The following is an 18,867-nucleotide window of genomic DNA, read 5'->3' on the forward strand; positions in this document are numbered from 1 at the left end:
GGTGTACATTTTCCCAGAAGTCATTTCACACTTACCTTAAACAAACACAAAAGTAAATTAGCTAAAGCTGACAGCAGAGGTTGATTTGTTCACCCTTTACTTTTCCCTGTCTGGTAACTGCAGAGTCTCTTTAAAGTTATGTGACTGAGTTTATCTAATATGCCAGCGTTAAAGAATGTGAACTGCGGTCCAGCATAAACTCAACATAGATGTGTAGAGGGCCATATCTCACCAGCAATCCAGACAGTAGGAACACAGGGATGTCAGCTTAACATATCAGGACTATGTGTGACTTGTCAGGAAACTCCAAACACAAGTGCATCCTTCAGCTATCTTTAAATACCTCAAACTAAAGTGAGATTCTTGCCGAGCAGTGGGTCTCTAAATTACCAAGAAGAGGCTTCAGCTCAGCAGCGCCACAAAGAACCCACATATCACCTGGTTGTCTGGAATCATGAAGGTCAATGGGACATGGCCTCATTACTGCCTACTCCATAAGATGAAAGCTGTGGTTATTCAAAAACTCTTGGTAAAGCCAGGCCTAAAAGTAAGAGGTAAATGTAAGTGGATTTCACACTGTGCCAAAGGGTTGCCTGCAGCAAGGCACCCCTGGACAAAATTTTTGTTACTATGAATATTTAAGTGAGTAGAAGTTGAACTGATTTCAAAAAGGCATAAAGTTAGAGGGTGAAACATTTTTTTCAACATTTTAAGCAAGATCTGTATAGTAGTGAAAATTTAGAGTATTAATTTATTAGTGTATTAGTGAAAAAAAGAAAGGAACACCATACAAAAGTTTAGGCATCCCAAGACCTTTGAACTCTCAGATAGCATTTACCAAGGTCTAACACCTTTATTAGCTTGTTAGGGCTATGGCTTGCTCACAATCATCATTAGATAAGGTCAGTTGAAGCGAATTTCAAAGCTTTATAAATACTCTGACTCCTCAAACCTTGTCCATAAATTAGCAGCCATGGGCCTCTATGCAGCTGCTTAGCACTCTTAAAATTAGAATAATTGATGCCCACAAAGCAGGAGTGACTATAAGAAGACAGAAACTTTCAGGTATCCGTTTCCTCAGTTCGTAATATAAATGGCAGTTAACAGGAATGGTGGAGGAGGTCAAGTTGAGGTCTGAAAGACCAAGAAAACTTTCAGAGAAAACTGCAAACCCCCATTTGACTGCAAAAGACCTTCCACAAGATTTAACAGACTCTGGAGTGGTTGTTGACACTTGCACAAATATGACCTTCATGGAAGAGTCATCAGAAGAAAACCTTTCCTGCATCCTCACCACAAAATACAGTATCAGAAGTTTGTAAAGAAACATCTAAAAAAGCCTGATGTATTTTGGAAACAAGTCACGTTGACTTATGAAGATAAAATAAAACTTTTGAGCTGCAATGAGTAAAGGTATGTTTTGAGAAAAAAGGGTGCAGAACTTCATAAAAAGAAAACCTCTCCAACTGTTAAGCACAAAGGTGGATCAATCATGCTTTGGGCTTGTGTGAGGGAAGAATTGATTCAATTAAATACCAGCAATATCTGGAAGAAAACATAACACAGTTTGTAAAAAAGCTGAAGATGAAAAGAGAATGGCTTCTACAACAGGATGATGATCCTAAACACACCTCAAAATCCCCACTGGACTACCTCAAGAGGTGCAAGTTGAAGGTTTTGCCATGGCCTTCACAGTCCCTCGACCTAAACATGATTGAAAATCTTCGGATAAACCTTGAAAGAGCAGTGCCTGCAAGACAGCCCAAGAATCTCACAAAACTAAAACCTTTTGCAACGAAGAATGGTTGAAAGTCCCCAAAACGTGAATTGAAAGACTTATCTGGCTACAAAAAGCGTTTACAAGCTATGATAATTGCCCAATGGTGGTGTTTCTAAGTACTGACGGTGCAGGGTGCCCAAACTTTTGTTTTGGTCCCTTTGCCTTTTTTGATATTTTGAAACTGTAAAAGATGGAAATAAGAGAGTAATATTGGTTAAAATATTAAAGAAATGTTTCATCTTTATGCCTTCTGGAAATCAGTTGATCTTTTAATCACTTAGCTATTCATAGTAACAGAAATTTTGAGAAAACTTTTAGAAAACTTTTTCACACCTCTGTAGTATACCGTTTTTTGCTAAGCCAGTTAATACAACAGAACAAAGCACTGTGATGTAACGCATCAATTAATAAATTTCTTACAATAGTCATCCTAGCAATCTTTGTTTATAGATCATGCCACCATTGAAACACCAACCAACTGACTGAGAATAACTGAATATAAATATCTATGTAGGACCAGCATGTCATTGACAACCTTATAACATGTATCCAAAAGGCTGACTGATGACTTTTATTCAAATTAAACTGCAATGAGCAATTTGCATAGTAAGTGCACTGCATGTACACAGTCTCTGGACAAAAGTGCTACCAAATTCTGGTACCTGCTGTGCAATATTTTACTTGCAAGGCTGATAGAAGGAGGCAAGAATCTAAGATACTCTAGCCATCAACGAAAAAAAAATTGAAAGAAAAATTACTTTTTTGATAGATGAGTAATACACACAGTTAGCAAATACCTGCAGAGCTACAAATTGTTACAACTGAAAGAATTGAGAGAGAAAGTGCCAACATGTGATATGATGGATGTGTAGTACACTCACTGTTTCTACTATACTGAAAGGAGCAACATATTCACTTGTTCAGCTATTTTTACATGGGAAAAACAGTGTTGACTTAGCTCCTATGACCATGATCAAGCTGAGTGTTCATGGTCAATCCTTTTCATACTGGTTCGCAGAATGAGGGCAATTTATAACCCTTGACAAAATCTTATGAGTTGCAACGTAAAGCAATGGGTGTCCATTCAGCAAATGGTATGGGTGAACCTTTCATCGACGCTACTAAGACTGATAAGCTCCATGTGATCCTATGCATGTAGGGTATGAACTAAAAATAAAAAACAAAACACTGACAGGCAGAAAGGAATATTTCAAAGTCAAAAGAGCAAAGAACAGATCACAGTAACAAAAACAAATCTAAAATAAAACTGAGGGTTGGTTTATGGTCTCTCAGAACTAATTCTAGAAACATGCTGTCTGACCACGTCGAATTCAAATGTGTTTATCGTCGTTCTGAATATCCATATTGGAAGTTATCGTGAAAAGCAGATGGTAATACAGTGGAGGAAGACACTGTTATTTAAAACAGGAAAACGGCGCATATTTTCAGACAGTCTCTGCAGAGAGACATTAAAAGTATTGCACTGGAGTAAAAGTGCAACAAATAGTTGCTGAACAAATGAAAAGAGAGCTAGAGGGTGAAGTACAATGCCTGGCTCCTCTTTCAACTCCACACAGCTGGCCAATCATAGTATGAAGGGGGTGTGAATGTCAGCTTGTCAGTTTCAGAATGTTACAGAAAATGGTAACCACATACAACCCCTATCAGACATCAGAAAGGTGTTGGGGGGAGGCGATTTCTGACACAATCTGACATGCCATTCAAACAAAGTATAAATCTAGCTGAAGATAAAACACAAGCCATATCAGGTCAATAATATTCTTATAGAAAAGGGACTCATGATAATTTTACAGGGGTGCCTGGATGGTATGTGACCCTTGTTCTACTGACATACCGTATGCAGTTTCTTAGTGGTATGCTGCTGCCACTCTACTGGCTTATGGCACTTCTGAAATGTATGTCACTCATGTCCCACTATCATCCACCGATTCTCACCAGCATATACCACTTCTTATTGATGTACGCCACTGATTATTATTATGCCAATGCTGTGTGCAACTTATGAACAGCTTAACACTACTATTTCATTGGCTGTTCAACATAAAAAAGGTAGGTCAATCCTCTTCCACTGCCACATACCACTCCTCACCAGCTTGTGACGGTTCTTTATTGGCATATGCTACTGCTGACTACTGTGTCGGTGTTGTTCCACCAGCAGATACCATACAGGAAAATGTCTCTGACTTGGAAGCCTCAGACAGCACCATGGAGGTCTGGGAAAAGATAGAAACTCAGTTTTGACCCGTAGGTCAGTAAATGCAGAGGCTGTGCGAACTATCCAGTAGTCAAACCTCTCCAAAAGCACTAAATGACAATGACCGTTAAAGTCCATCAAGATGGACAGATCCCTTAATTATTAACACTTCAACACTAAAATAACCTCAATCTGAAAGATGGTAACAATAGATCTGTTCAACCCTTCTTAATATTAATTTGCTTGTGTGCCCTTGATAAAGCTGTATGTCAAAGTCCACAACCCACAGGCCCTTTGTGAAATAAGAACAGACTCAACAGGCACTAGAATTGCTGGCCTACACAGAAGATTCTGAGCTTCAAATGATGTAATTATCCTAGCAGATACTTAGAAATCAGAGTCTTAATACAAACACAGTTCACATATTTGTACCCCCAACTGTGTCACTCTCAAAACGATTAAAATATAAAACACTTAACTTCCAAGCCTTTTATAATTTTACAACTTAATAAGTGCCATCTTAAAGTCACACTATGCATCAGGGAGCTACAGTTCCAGATTAAATGCCCAGTTTTGGAGCACACCCTGCTAGCTACCTGTAGCATCGTACGTTGTAGCAGAATAAGAAATTGAGACTCACTGGCCATTCTAAAAGGTGAGATATTAGTTAAGTGTGAAACCTAAAGTTAACTAACAACTGCTATATTTTTGTATTGACACTAGACACTCTCCAGGACTACCTGGCCATTACAGTTTCCTGCTTGGGTTTAACTATTTAGGCAAGTGTAATTCACAAGTAAATACGGTGGGCTGTCTAGAGAATCATTTCAAAGAACGTGTCATAGGCAAACTGCTTGCTGGGTATCAGAACGGTTAGTCTCAGATCACATTGACGATTTATATGTATTGAATGCCTGTGGAAACTCGTATATTGGTTTTAATAGTGGGCTACCGTAGTATGGTTAAGTTACCGTAACCTTAACGTTACATGTATGTGCAGGCCTCATAGTCACAGATACAGCATTCAGATTCCGACGTTAAAAGCTAACTTAAACAAAGAAATATACATCCATGTCAATAACCAATAAACAGGATACTTACAATCCAAATGTTTCTTTTTTGGCCCCATTATTTCATGCGTGGTTGCCTTGCAAACAGTTTTGGAAATCGCCGAACCGGTGACACTGTGCTGTGCGGCGGTTATCCTGTCTGTAATGCTCTGTCCAGACATCCTGTATCGGATCAAATAATCGGTCACCGTTATAGAAACGTTTCCGAATTCAGCGGGATAGTTTGGCTTTGTGGATGGTTTCGGTGTTCAAATGCTCTGTGCCACCTGACAACACTGGAGACAAGAGTGGGAGACAAGAGAAGAAATACTGAGACGATAGCAGGCGTTACATTAGGCGTTTAGGCTAGCTAGCTAGCTGACAGGAGATAAATTGACATTGGTCAAAGACACTAACTGAACCTGAAGTAAGAACCGTACATATTTAATGACTTTAAGATAAGCACCCAGTCTTCTAATCGATCCCTCACGTCTACAACGTCCTCTTCCCTCCCCGTGCAAGTCTTTCACCCATACCGTAGCTAAACAGACGAATAAAAATTGAAGCTACTTCCGGACACAATTTTTCACAATAAAAGCTATATTGAGGACATTTTAAGAAAGTAGAAATGACCGTGAAATAACATTTTTTTAAAAACGGGGGCTCAAAAACGGGATGTATTATATCTCTTGTGTCTCTATTATATCTCTTAATACGTCCATGGTTGTAGCCCACAGTGAAAATATTTGAATCCATGGCAACTTTATACTTCCCGTCCTGTTTCCTGTTCACGGCGACTTTTAACGTTTATTGTACCATTTTCCAAAGTAGTTAAGCATATTTTCATTACATAGATAGGAATAGACAAAAAACACTATCATACGTACTCCACGAAGATCTAGAGTTAGGTCAATTACGAGGTCAGGATCTCGTAATTATGAGTTTTACTCGCACACAATACTTGTTTTGTTTGTGCGTGTGTATATGCTTCGAGCTTTTATTTTGGATTCGAAACATGTCATTCCCAGTCTTATCACGGTTAACTTCATACGGCTCTCGGTGTCGCTGTCTTTGGTTCCCACGCCGAACTCCGTCCAATTTTTATACGGCGCCTCCCGTTGCTGGGTTTAGTCGTTTAAATGGACCGAGGGTTTGGGCGGAAAATGGCGGGTCTATTTTTTGGCCAGCCCAGATCTCCCCAAATTTTGCATATAATGCACCAAGAGCGTGACAGCCTCCTGCTGAGGGACCTTATGACATCTTTCACATGGCTTATGTATATCTTGTTGTTAAAGTAGATATCAAGCTCATTCGAGATTACCTGAGGTTCACCTGGAAAACGGATGTAGCGGCAGTAGTGCCATAAGTAGTGCCATAAAGCTTAAGTCAAGACCATGGATGTATCACCTTTGGTCAAGATAAACGGTTTCCAGCAGCCTTCGCAGTCTGCATATTGAGTCACAGAAACACTCATCTCGTTACACCCGATCCAGATTTAATATAATATTGTCAAACCCAACAATTCAGCTTGCATCTCCAATAATTGTTGATTAAATTATGTTCTTCTACATGGCAGGATAGATTATTGAAATGCTACACAGGTGATCTGTGATCATCATGGCAGCATTTATGGTCTATCCTCCATATTACTCAATCAATTATTAACATGAAAATTTAGATAGGCTACAATTCTCAGGTAAGGGAGACAACATATCGGTCTTCTGTATACTGCACACAGTGGCTTCAGAAATTATTCATACCCAACACTTTTTTTTCACTCTTTATTGTGTTGATTTAATTGTAAATGGATAAAAATGCCATTTTAGTCCATCAATAAACACTCAATAACTCATAATGACAAAATGAAAACAGTTTTTTATTAATTCTTGCAAATTTATCAAAAATCAAAAACTGAAATCTCATATTTACAAACACATTCAGGTCCTTATTTCAGTCCTTTGTAGAAGCCCCTTTGGCAGCAATTACAGCTTCAAGTCTTCTTGGGTAAGTTTCTACAAGCTTTGCACACTTGGATTTGGGCAGTTTATCCCATTCTTCCAGTCAGATCCTCTCAAGCTACGTCAGATTAGATGGGAAGCATATGTGAACTGCCATCTTCAGGTCTGTCCTCCAAATGTTCTTTTTGACTCAAGTCTGGGCTCTGGCCACTCAAGGACAGTCAGAGACTTGTCCCAAAACCACACTTGGCTGTATACTTTGTGTCACATTTGTGCTGAAAGGCCTATTGCCCCAGTCTCAGGCTGTGTGCACTCTGGACCAGGTTTTTTCTTCAAGGACCTTTCTGTATTCTTCCAATTCACAAATATTGAGGCCACTGTACTCCAGGGAACACTCAGAGCTTTAGAAATGGTTTTATACCCTTGCTCTGATGTAAGCCTGGCTACATTTTTAAATCAAAAAGGTCTACAGAGAGTTCCTTGAAAGTTAACTCCAATGAAGTTCTGGACACATATCAAGGATAAATAAAGCGGATGCACCTGAACACAGTTTAGAGTGTCACAGCAAGGGATCTGAATTCTTTTGTAAATCTGAGATTTCAAGTTTTATTTTTTAATAAATTTGTACTTTTCAGTAGTTCTTTGATTATCTATGGGCGTACACAGGATGCTTCCTGTTTTACCTAATTAAGGCCTAAAAGTGGGGCCCATGTATAGTAAGAGACTGTTATAGATTAATCACTTTTAGCATTGACTTCTTTGCCCTCTTCCCATAATGACTTCTCTGTAATACGAATACCATAGATCTGTTATGTTTCTGCCAGCACTTAAACATGTCATCTCCCTTCCTTATTGTCACTACATATTGGTATAACTCTAAGGACATCTAGTGGTCAAGATTTGCAAGTAACGCTCTGCATGTACAGTATAGAGATCTCAAGGCCAGGTTGGGGGGGCAGTACCGTCGACAAAGTCACATTGTAATTAGTTAAAATTTAGAGGAGAAGATTTTTGTTAAAGGTTAGGATAAGATTAGTTTTAGGTTAGGGTTAGAGTAAGGGTTAGTATCAGACATGTAGTGGTTATGGTTTTGGTTAGGGTAAGTCTCCAGGAAGTGATTGTAAGCAAATGTTATGTCCACTAAAGTGGTGGAAACACGACTTTGTGACTGTGTGTGTGTGTGTGTGTGTGTGTGTGTGTGTGTGTGTGTGTGTGTGTGTGTGTGTGTGTGTGTGTGTGTGTGTGTGTGTGTGTGTGTGTGTCTGAAGATGGGGGTTAAGCTAACATTGTATTCTGGTATTATGGGAGATTAGTAGCTGTGCCTCTTCTTTATTGAATTTTCTTCTGTATGAGTGTTGTATATGGGTACAAAACATGGAATCTATAGTAGAAAGAAGCCTTTGCTCTTTGATTCTGTTTACTGTTGTGTTTTAGTCAGTTGAAAATTCTTAGCCCAGAAACTTGAAAACATTGTGCTGAGCTGGGAATGTCTCAACATGAAAATTGTGTGCCAAACAAAATAGACCAAGGAATGCAATGAACATAGTCAATAGTGCTCACTGACAATGAATCAAACAGTTTGTTGAGTTTTCCTTTAAGATTTTAAAAGAGGCAACAAATAGCTCAACCATTATTGCTAATCATTCTTTAGCTTTGTCCAAAATCCTGACTAAGCTCAATTTCATCGGGATACTGACAATGTTCATTATCTGATAAATAGATGTGATATTCAGCCACACTTTCTAAGTGCTATACGAAGGCAACTGCACTTGCTTGAGGTTCTTGAAGACGTTTCATCTCTCATCCAACAGGCTTCTTCAGTTCTGAACTGAATAATACGTCACTTATTCAAAGTTAAGGTCTAAAGATGAGTTTTAAATTTGGATTTAATGGCCTTAATGGAGTCAGTCAGATAGTCTGACATCTGCAGAAAGGTTATTCCAGAGGGGGAGTTAACAATAAGAAAAGGCCCTGCAACCTCCTGACTTCTTTTTTACCCTGAGAACAAACAGGAGCCTTGTATTCTGAGAATGAAGAGCATGGGATGGAAGATAACGTTTCAGACAGGAATGAAGGGGCATGCCCATTTAGGATTTTTATTTTATAACAAGGACCTTAAAGTCTTATCGGACATCAATAGGGAGCCAGTGAAGAGAAGCTAAAATTGGCGTAATGTGGTCAAAATTTCTAGTTTTAGTTAAAATTGTAGCTGCAGCATTCTGAAACGTTTGAAGACTTTTAGGACTAGAACATGGCAGGCCTAAAAACTAAACATTACAATGATCTGGTATGCATGACACAAAAGAATGAATTAGGGTCTCAGCATCTGCCATTGACAGAAAAGTGAATTTTGGCTATGTTATGTAGGTGAAAAAAGGAAGTCTTGGTGATGTGTTTAATGTGTTGATTAAAAGAGAGGGTAGGATGAAATGTAACACCAATATTCTTGGCTGTCAAACTTTGAGAAATCACATTTTTGTCAAGGGTTTCTGTTGTTTGATCAAACTGGTGACTATGTTGGGCCAGGCAAATGACCAGTATTTCAGTTTTATCTGAATTAAGAAGCAGGAAATTATGTGACATCCAGCTTTTCACAGCAGACAAGCAGGCCTCTAATTTAATGATTTGAAATGATCTTCCACCTTTACCGGCACATACAGCTGAGTATCATTAGTGTAGCTGTGAAAATTAATTGAAATTAATACACTGAGATTGAGTAAGAGAAGCCCAGAGGTGGAGTCTCAGTCTGTGATAAGATGATCATTTACTACTTTGGTAAGTGCAGTTTCAATAGAGCAACAGGCCCTAAAGGCAGAATGAAGGATTGAAGGTTCAAAAAGATTATTGTTAAATATTTGGACTAAAAGCTGCTGAGACACAACTCTTTCCAGTACTTTTGAAAAGAATGGAAGGTTAGAGACTGGTTGAAAATTATTAAGAGACCCTCGATCAAGGTTTGATTTCTTAAGCAAAGATTTGGTTTTAAAGCTAGTGGGGACAGTGTAAGTGATAAATTAACAATATTCAACATTTTAGTTTAGCTTTTCACCATTTGCACCCCAATCTCATGCAGGCCTGCTTGAGGGCACATGTGTCCTCAGTAAACCAGTGTGTAGACCTCTTTGACCATCTAGTTTTTGTAGTAAGAGGTGCAACTGATTCCAGGTTACTATAGCATTGTTTAAGTCACCGGTACAATTTTCAACAGGGTTTGTCGCTGCAGCAAAAGGGGCCAGGACCACTGGTAATCGCTCACCAAGAGCAGTTAAAGTTGACAGACACTCCCACTTTTAGTTTAGTAGACGAGCAACATTGGCATTGGTATACTTGGGCACAGGTGGGCAAGAGTTGTAGGAAAAAATTTGGTTTAAACAACCACATTCTCCAAACCTGATGAAGATGAGGGATTTTCATTTTTTTTTTAAATTTTGTGTATAGGACATATTTCATTATCCATATGTCAAGAGATACCAAATCAAAATTTATCACAGCAACTACACATAAATCAAAACTTTCAAAAATAGACTTGATGGAGCAATTTTACAAAACTCTAAGAGAGCTGTTTGCCCATGAAACCCACTGACCATTGATCACTTGAATCAGTTTGTCATGGTGTGTCATGATCTGCTTGTTTATCAGCATATCATCATCATCTTATCAGTGTAAGTTAATTCTTTGGCCAATAATTTGAAATATTTTATTTTGAAAAGCACCTATTACCCAGTTATATTATAATAATACAATAACAAGAGGCTGTGTATAGTCATTATAGTTGTTGAGATAATAAGATGTCAGCACAATTAAAACAAATCTGCTGGGGTAGAAATGTTTTTTTCTTGACAACAAGTCCTGTCATTTACATTACACTTATTATCAGCGCTTTTTTGGATTATTTATAGCTTCCTGTCTCTGTTCTCTCCCCCTGCATTACACTGAAGTGTCACTCAACTTTATATCCACTCAGAGTATTCAGAATAAATGTGACTCAACACCAGTTCATAGATCATTTTATTGCAAAATGTAGTTAGTCCTAAGAGTGCTGAGAAATTCTCTATTACTGCTTCTAATGGTCCACTCTCTTGGCAAAATCAAGCATACATGACTATTTATTTCATCACTGCTACGATCATTCACATCAAGTCCTATTTAGTTCCCACACTTGAGCAGTGAGTTAATAAGTGAGGGAAATTTATAGTTACCAGATATCTGAAATTGGTGATGATTAGGCACTTGAGCTTAGACACCAGTACCATCATAAAGAAAATGTTTAATTATTTAGTTATTCAATAATAATAATAATAATAATAATAATAATAATAATAATAATTTCAGCATTATACTTATAATTAGTGTCATAGTTCATTTCAGCATAGGAAGCTAATGTTTTACTGTAGCCATGTTTTAACTGTTCTCCTTTCCTGCAACAGATATATTGCTCAGGCAGAGAATGCATCTTCCTCTGAAGAATGTATTTGTCATGTATATAATGGATATGTCAACAAGGAGGACAAGCTTATACAGGGATACTCTCTGAGGGACACTGCGAATGATGCAAAGACTTGGTTGCTTGTATGCGTGCCAAGTGATGACATTTTAGCCAACAAAAGCCGAGAGACTTGCCCTTTCAGCTTGTCAAAGACGCAAAATTATTTGTGTGCCACTCAAACTGATAAAGAGAGCTCAGTGTGACGGCAACCAGTCTAGATTGATTTCACTCCAGATAAAGGATCCTCAGATCTTTTTTTCTGTTGAGAGAGATCATCACCGGTTTTATCTGCACAAAATACCACAGTTTTGAAAAATAGGATGATTCATTGTCTTCTGTAAACTTATTCAAGTGATATATTTCCACCAAACTTGGGGTCATTTGACCTACTAACACTATCATCTTATATACAGGTACTTAATTCGTCAAACACAAGGAATTTGAATCATTCTGAACTTTATGTTACATGTTATATAGAAAAACTCCCATGTGATGCACAGGAAAGGGATCTAATAACACAGTTCATGACAGACAGCTGGAAGTGTTGATATTCTCATCTTTTTTCACTTTGGTGAGCTGTCATAAGATAAGGATGCAGTCAAGGACGTATGACTCATTCCTTAGCGTATAAGTAAAATGCATATATAGTTTGACAACAGTAGAAACTAGAGAAGATCTATTTGTTGTCTATATGAATGCAAATACAACTGAAAAAGTATAAATATAAACAATAAACAATAAATGCTATATCAGGATATAGTTTTATTTCTCGCTGAGGTGGCAAGTTGGCATAGTGATTATGAAATGCAACAATGATTTAGTCTCAAACTCAAAAAAACCATTTAATAAACAAATAGGAATTTCTACAATTGCAGTGGATTTCATCGTTTTCCCAGTGCAGTTTTACGTCAGAAAATTAACACAAATAATTGTGAACATTTTGAATAGGAGGTGAGAAATGTCCCTAATTATCAACAAAATTATTAACTTAAAACACACCTTTATTAACCCATGAATATAACTCAAACCTGGACTAAAGTGCATAGCAGTTACAGTTCAGGAGTTTCAATTAATGTTATCATAAAAACATCAGAATAGGGGAAAAAATATGATCTCAGTGTTCAACTGTCCAGTTGAACACAGCACGACTGTTGGTACCAGACAGGCTGGTTTGAGAATTTCTGAAACTGCTGGTCTCCTGGGATTTTCACACACAACACGCTCTAGAGTTTACTCAAAATGGTATGAAAAACAAAATGGTACAGTTCTGTAGATGGAAACATCTTTTAAATTAGAAAGCTCAGAGGAGAATGGCCAGACTTGTTGGAGCTGACAGAAAGGCTACATTAAGTCAGATAACCACTCTTTACAACTGTGGTGAGCAGAAAAGCATCTCAGAATGCAAAATGCATCCAACATTGAGGTGGATGGACTACAACAGTAGAAAAACACCTCAGGTTCCACTCCTGTCAGCCAAGAACAGAGATCTGAGGCTGCAGTGGGCACAGGCTCACCAAAACTGGACAGTTGAAGACTGGAAAAATATAGTCTGGTCTGATGAATCTGGATTTCTGCTGAGGCACACAGATGGTAGGCTCAGAATCCATCTGAATATTGTTGCTGACCATGTGCATCCCTTTATGGCCACAATTTACCATCTTCTAATGGCTAGTTCTGGCATGATAATGCATCATGTCACAAAGCAAAAGTCATCTCATGAACATGACAAAGAGATCAGTGAACTTCAGTGGCCCAGTCACCAGATCCGAATCCAATAGAAAAACCTCAAGGATGTGGTAGAACAGGAGAATGGCAGCATGAATGTGTAGCTGACAAATCTGCAGAAATTATATGATGCAGTCATTTCAACGTGGACCAGAATCTCAAAGGCATGTTTCCAACATCGTGTGGAATCCATTCCACAAAGAAGTGAGCCTTTTTTGAGAGCAAACGGAGGAACTACCCAGTTTTAGTATGGTGTTACTAATAAAGTGCTTGGTGAGTGAAAATCGTTTACTTAGTCATCTAGTCCAGGTTTGAGTTATATCAGTGGTTAATCGAGGTGTTTTAAAGTACCTTAAATGAATGGATGTCCCTGTGTCTGTTGCAGTTCATTCCGGTAGAAAAGTCGATGCTACTGGAAACCAGTCTGTCCCAGTTCAGAGATCATGTGAGGAACTTAACCAGTCATGTGATCTGTTGTCATGGTTATTAGCTCTGAAATCAACTAAAGATGTTAAATACCTCTGAGACTAATCATAGCAAGGCTTTATATGAAATTAACACACAGTTATGCTGATGCGTTATAGATGTCAGTGATGACCTCTGACCTTTTCATATAGCTCACAATGCTGAGTGTCAAAGCTGTCTGCAGAAATGAATGGAATGGCACTGTGGTGAATGGTATCCTGTGGATTAATGGCAGTGGCAGGAGCATGAGCATACCGGTAATCACCATGTACCAGTGTAGATAGTATAATGAATTGTAGCATGAATTTTGTGTGGAGAACTCTGTTCTGGTACAGGAATCAAATTTGTATTTTTAGTTTGTGAGCAAGGTATTCAATATGATTTTTTTACGATAATCTGCTATCTAAGCAAATTTGTAAGTATCTATAATGCTGTACTACATCTATTACATTACATTTCCATAAAAGTATGGAACAGAGTAGCCACATCAAACCATTGTGCTTATATGAAATGCATAAAGTTTGTCTGTTTGAATTTTAGAACAAGCTTTAAATGAATAAAATAGGTCTGGGGGTTATCAAAAGCAGACTGTAACCTGGAGAAAGACTGGTTTGCAATAAATATAATTTATGTATAGATAAAATAGTAGGCTTAGGATATTGTGGGATAGACACATAGGATCCATGTGGGCATATAATTTGTCACTATCCGCAACAATAATGTGAACTATACCAGAAAGATCTGATTTGAACCAGCTGTAAGTGGAATAATCAGAACCCATGGAGAGCAACTTCTTGAACAAAAAACATTATGATCAATAGTATTACAGGCATGTTGTTGTTTTTTTCTAACAGCTGACATGCAAGAGACAAAGATTTTTTTCCAGGTATGGTATGTTGGTGTACACCATACACATAAGGATTTTTTCGTCTTTAGCAAGTGACTGCAAATATATAGGGAGCTCCAGATCTGACCCATGTGGCAGATCTACATTTTAGGCCATTCAAGGACAGGAAACTTACAAAAATTAAAAACACCTTTGTGACTCACCATAGTGTTTGTATAATAGTAAAGAACATCCACATTGTCTGTTCAAGTATGGTTGTAAAATAGACTTTTTCATTCCACAATGTAATTGTATAGGCAAAGTAATGCTTTTGTAATGTGTAATGTGTAAGCGAGATGCTTTGACATTTCAAAATTCAGTCCATGCCTTATGATGATGGATATTAGCACTTCCCTGTAGTGAATGTCAGCTTTGGAGGAAAGTGAATTACAACCTTAATGCGTGTAATTAAATGCACGAAATTTAACAGAATGTGTTATTTTCTAAAATGTCTCTCAGTACAGTGACAGCAACTTGTAGCTAATGGTATTAGTGCAACAATGTATACATTAAGTTACACATGACCACAATTTTAACTTTAAGACCTATGATTTAGGAAATCATATCAAGTGTGCACACACCAAGGACAGGATAGGTGAACATATGCAAATACAGTTAGTGCATTGAATACAGAAAAGGATCCCTCAACCTCTGCAGTAAAGTAAAGGATTTCTATGATTGCAGCTTACAGATATCACAACGTGTCAAAAGCATATCAATTGCAGGAGTCCCTACTAGGAAAAGAGGGTCACCCTGATGAATAGTAAGGACATTTGTATAATGAATCACCAAATTTCCCCGCAGGTCTGGATAACAAGCCCTTCCATAATATGAAACTTGATCTTTTGCAAAACATTGTTAGAAGTATGTAAGCATTCCTGCTACCATGAAAGACAGGTGGACTCAAAACAGATTAATCTCACTGCATTTTCTACCAGAGAAGGGAGTGTAATTCATGGCTGTTTGTCAAACTTAATATCTTTTCCCAGAGAAGTGGCCAGCTACATGCTTGAAAATGTTTTCAGATAACTGAAAACTTTTTTCTATGAATTTGAAATGTCATCAGCTAATATTTTGTCCAAGATACAACTCTTTTCCATATTCCAGCATATTACTTTCTCTAACACTCTAGCCATGGGTTCATCTGCATATAGTAGGCCTTAATGGCAAGACCTCATGAGAAATCAATTGATTTTTACTTCAGATTGGGTAACCAAAAACAATGTAGTTTTAAATGTTTCCACATGCATGCTTTTTGCCTTAAGCCTTAAGGGACACATTTATAGAGGAAGTCTGTGAAGGTAAAATTTTGGGTTATCCTTGACAGGCAACTGTTCTGGGATAGTCACATAAATAAAATAGTTGTAGAGATGGGAAGCATTTGTTTCAAGAGGATGCTCTTCATGTCTTACTCCAAGTTTGTAAATTCTGTGCTAAAAGACTGTAACCATGAAAGAGCTCCACTTGATTTGTGTAAGTCGGACTGCTGAGAATCTTATTAACTTCATATGAACTAAAGCATACATTTTACACAGAACAAGGACTATGGATTTTTTTTTCACTCCCTTAGATTAAAATCCTGTCAGAAAGGGAACTCTTCCACTAAGAATAAAGAGGAGAAATTATTGCAGTTAACAAGAGCTATTTCAGTGTATATATTACCATGTAAACATGGTTTTAACATACATTTGAAAATCCTTTAATCAATGAGCTTTTGAGGTGCTGGTATGTGGATTTTGTTACCACTGGACAGAACCAAGCTAGTTGTTCCTGTTGCCAGTCCCAAAATGTTAAACTATTCCTTTAACTTTGTTTACAGATGTAAATATTTTAAAACAACCACATTATCTATATCATTCTCGGGAAGTACCCACTGTTATCAAACACACCAGGTGAGGAGAGTTCCTATAATATTACCTCAACCAAAGACCAATGCAAAATCTTAGTGGAATTGCCTTGTTTTAAGAAAAAACTTTACTGTCAATTATATAGTTGTTTGTTATATGGTGTAATTTTATTTTTTTTCTTTCTTTTTTTTTTTAGTCCCTATTTTTTTTAAAGTTTACCTGTTTTACAGTATTCACTGATTATAGTTTAGTATATTTAAATATGCACCCAATGAAGAGTAGTTGTTACCAAGGTAACAAGTAATGGGGATCCAAATAAACAATAATCCACGTCTCAATAACCAGGGCATACAGTGTTTTTTGTACACATTTGACAACAAAGCAAAATGCACATTTCGAATTGAAGGACACATACTGTAATGCCAGAAAAATATATTTAGTTCACTTAATTCAAAGGGATTTAAAAGTCTTATTCAGTGGTGCACTGTGCACATTGGATGCCCATGCTAGTGCAATAACCAGATTCTTGAGTTAAATTAAGTTATTTGTATTTGAAGTTGTTACTGCAGTTGTTGGTTTGTGGACCCACAGTGACCATACACTTTGTATGCTTTGTGTCCCTGAAGTGGCTTTATAGCTTTATGATTCTGTCGGGCATCTGTTGCTCAAATTGTAAGACCTATTGCAAGGCCCAGCAGCTCCACAATATAGGAAGGAATTATTTCAATAAGCACAAAAAGTGGCTGTGGATGCATAGATTTCCTATGTTTTAGATTTAGATTTCAAATTCATGTTTTGTTGCATGTTTTTAATACATTGATATTCTTTCTTGCACAACAAAGAGTACATATAGATTTTTCTGTTTTTCTAGCATTGACCATGATAACATCTTAGTGGGGCATCAGCTCTCAGTTCATAAGAGGTAAACAAGTCATTAACTGGAGAAAAGGAAAAAATTATAAATTAGTCGTATTCATATTTCCAATCCTGTTTCTGCTGTGAATATATTGAGCTTCCAATGAGATTTATAAAATCTGTGTTTGAAAGGCAACAATGTTGGCCTGTCAGTGATGTAGATGAATTGGACAAACTGTAAGGAAAGGACCACTGGTATAAATACACAGAGTTTTCCATGAATAAATAGTTGTCCTGTAACATGACTAGCCAATAACATACGACAAACAGTACTCTTCAAAGGGTATAGCTAAGTAATCCTTAAGTAAACCAGAGTACTGTGGTTTGACAATGCCAATCTGTCTGGCTGTGCAAGTTGATAAAAAGTTCCAAAATGTCTTTAGCCTCCATGGTTGCCACGTTCTATGAACTAAGATGCTCTCCAACTGGCAAGACCAATTGGGTCTAACTATCAGGAATATAGAGTGATGAAATGAGTTCTGGATAATTGAGGCACTGGGGCACTTTAGATGGCTATCAGTCTGCAGCGAAGCAATGTACTATCTCCTGTTTTTAGCTAATATTCTTGTAATTGCAATTTATCTGGATTAGCAAAGTCCTTAAAAATAAGACATTGACATTCCCCAACCCTTATTGTTCCATTTTCTAGACAGTTCTCTAAGTGAATATCAACACTGAATGCCTTGAGCTGTGGAGAGTCACTCCACTATTGTTTGCATTGGCAGCTTCAAAAAGGTTTTTGTACAGAAAGACCCCAGTGGACCGAAGGATTTTAATTTGCTTGAACAGACTTGAACACTGGATCTGATATGAAATCATAGTGACTGCCTAAGCTTTGAAGAACTGATGAAATCACCAAAGATGAAAGCCAAAGATTACTCTTAATCAGGTGGGACAAACAAGGTAATGTTAGATTACACCTGTTTAACTGCACTCTGATGAAGTTAAGCACAGCATAAAATGCATTGTCAAATACTTTAAGTTAAGTTCTTTTCAAGACAAGATGTGGTCCATTGTGAAAGCTGATGATGCACTGCAGGACAGATTATTGAGAAGCTACCAGGGAGGTGGATTCTCAAATGGTCGGGGGGGGGGGGTCAAAAAAGTGCACCTTTTGCTGGACCTAAAGGGAGAAGTTCTCTTGAAACTGCAACTGCAATGTCTTTTACATCTCATACTCCATATTCACGGAATCTCCGTTTGTCCTCTGTCTGGCTCACACTTCGACGAGCCCATCACATACCCTGCTGTCTATATGAAAGATAGGGCAGAGAGGACAGGGTACTCCCTTGAAACTCCATGAACTTTGCTCACTTTTGCTTTGCTCTCTATGTGGTGGGAGTCTTGTGACCAGGAATCAGAGTTTGGGGATCAGGTAGGAGGCCGGCAGCAGCTTGCAGCTCCGCCAAGCAGATTGCCTGCTGGTGTGCTGACTGAGGACTGCCACACACAAAGCATGAAAAGTGTGTATTCCCTGGGCCAAGGGCCCGTTTGGTAGGCTCTGCGATCCCCGACCGGTCCGGGGAGAAAGGAACAGCTCA

At 37.9% G+C, this 18,867-nt stretch overlaps 1 protein-coding gene across 12 annotated transcripts in view; it reads right to left on the reverse strand.

Annotated features, from left to right (window-relative positions):
• picalma (phosphatidylinositol binding clathrin assembly protein a) overlaps window positions 1-5,596 on the reverse strand; it is a 51,417-nt gene extending 45,821 nt beyond the window's left edge. For 11 of the 12 annotated variants that reach the window (XR_005709195.1, XM_040149632.1, XM_040149631.1 and 8 more), the window contains exons 1-2: window positions 5,485-5,596; window positions 5,097-5,340 (exon numbers count right to left, since the gene is read on the reverse strand). Coding sequence is in view for 11 of the 12 variants with exons in the window: in XM_040149632.1 (XP_040005566.1) it covers window positions 5,097-5,226 (130 nt within the window). In the remaining variant the exon portion in view is untranslated. The remainder of the gene's footprint in view (window positions 1-5,096; window positions 5,341-5,484) is intronic. The other variant, XM_040149624.1, reaches the window with a different exon arrangement.
• Window positions 5,597-18,867: the final 13,271 nt, after the last annotated feature.

The sequence above is a fragment of the Xiphias gladius genome, chromosome 17 (genome assembly GCF_016859285.1).
Source record: "Xiphias gladius isolate SHS-SW01 ecotype Sanya breed wild chromosome 17, ASM1685928v1, whole genome shotgun sequence".
In the NCBI taxonomy this organism is placed as follows: domain Eukaryota; kingdom Metazoa; phylum Chordata; class Actinopteri; order Istiophoriformes; family Xiphiidae; genus Xiphias; species Xiphias gladius.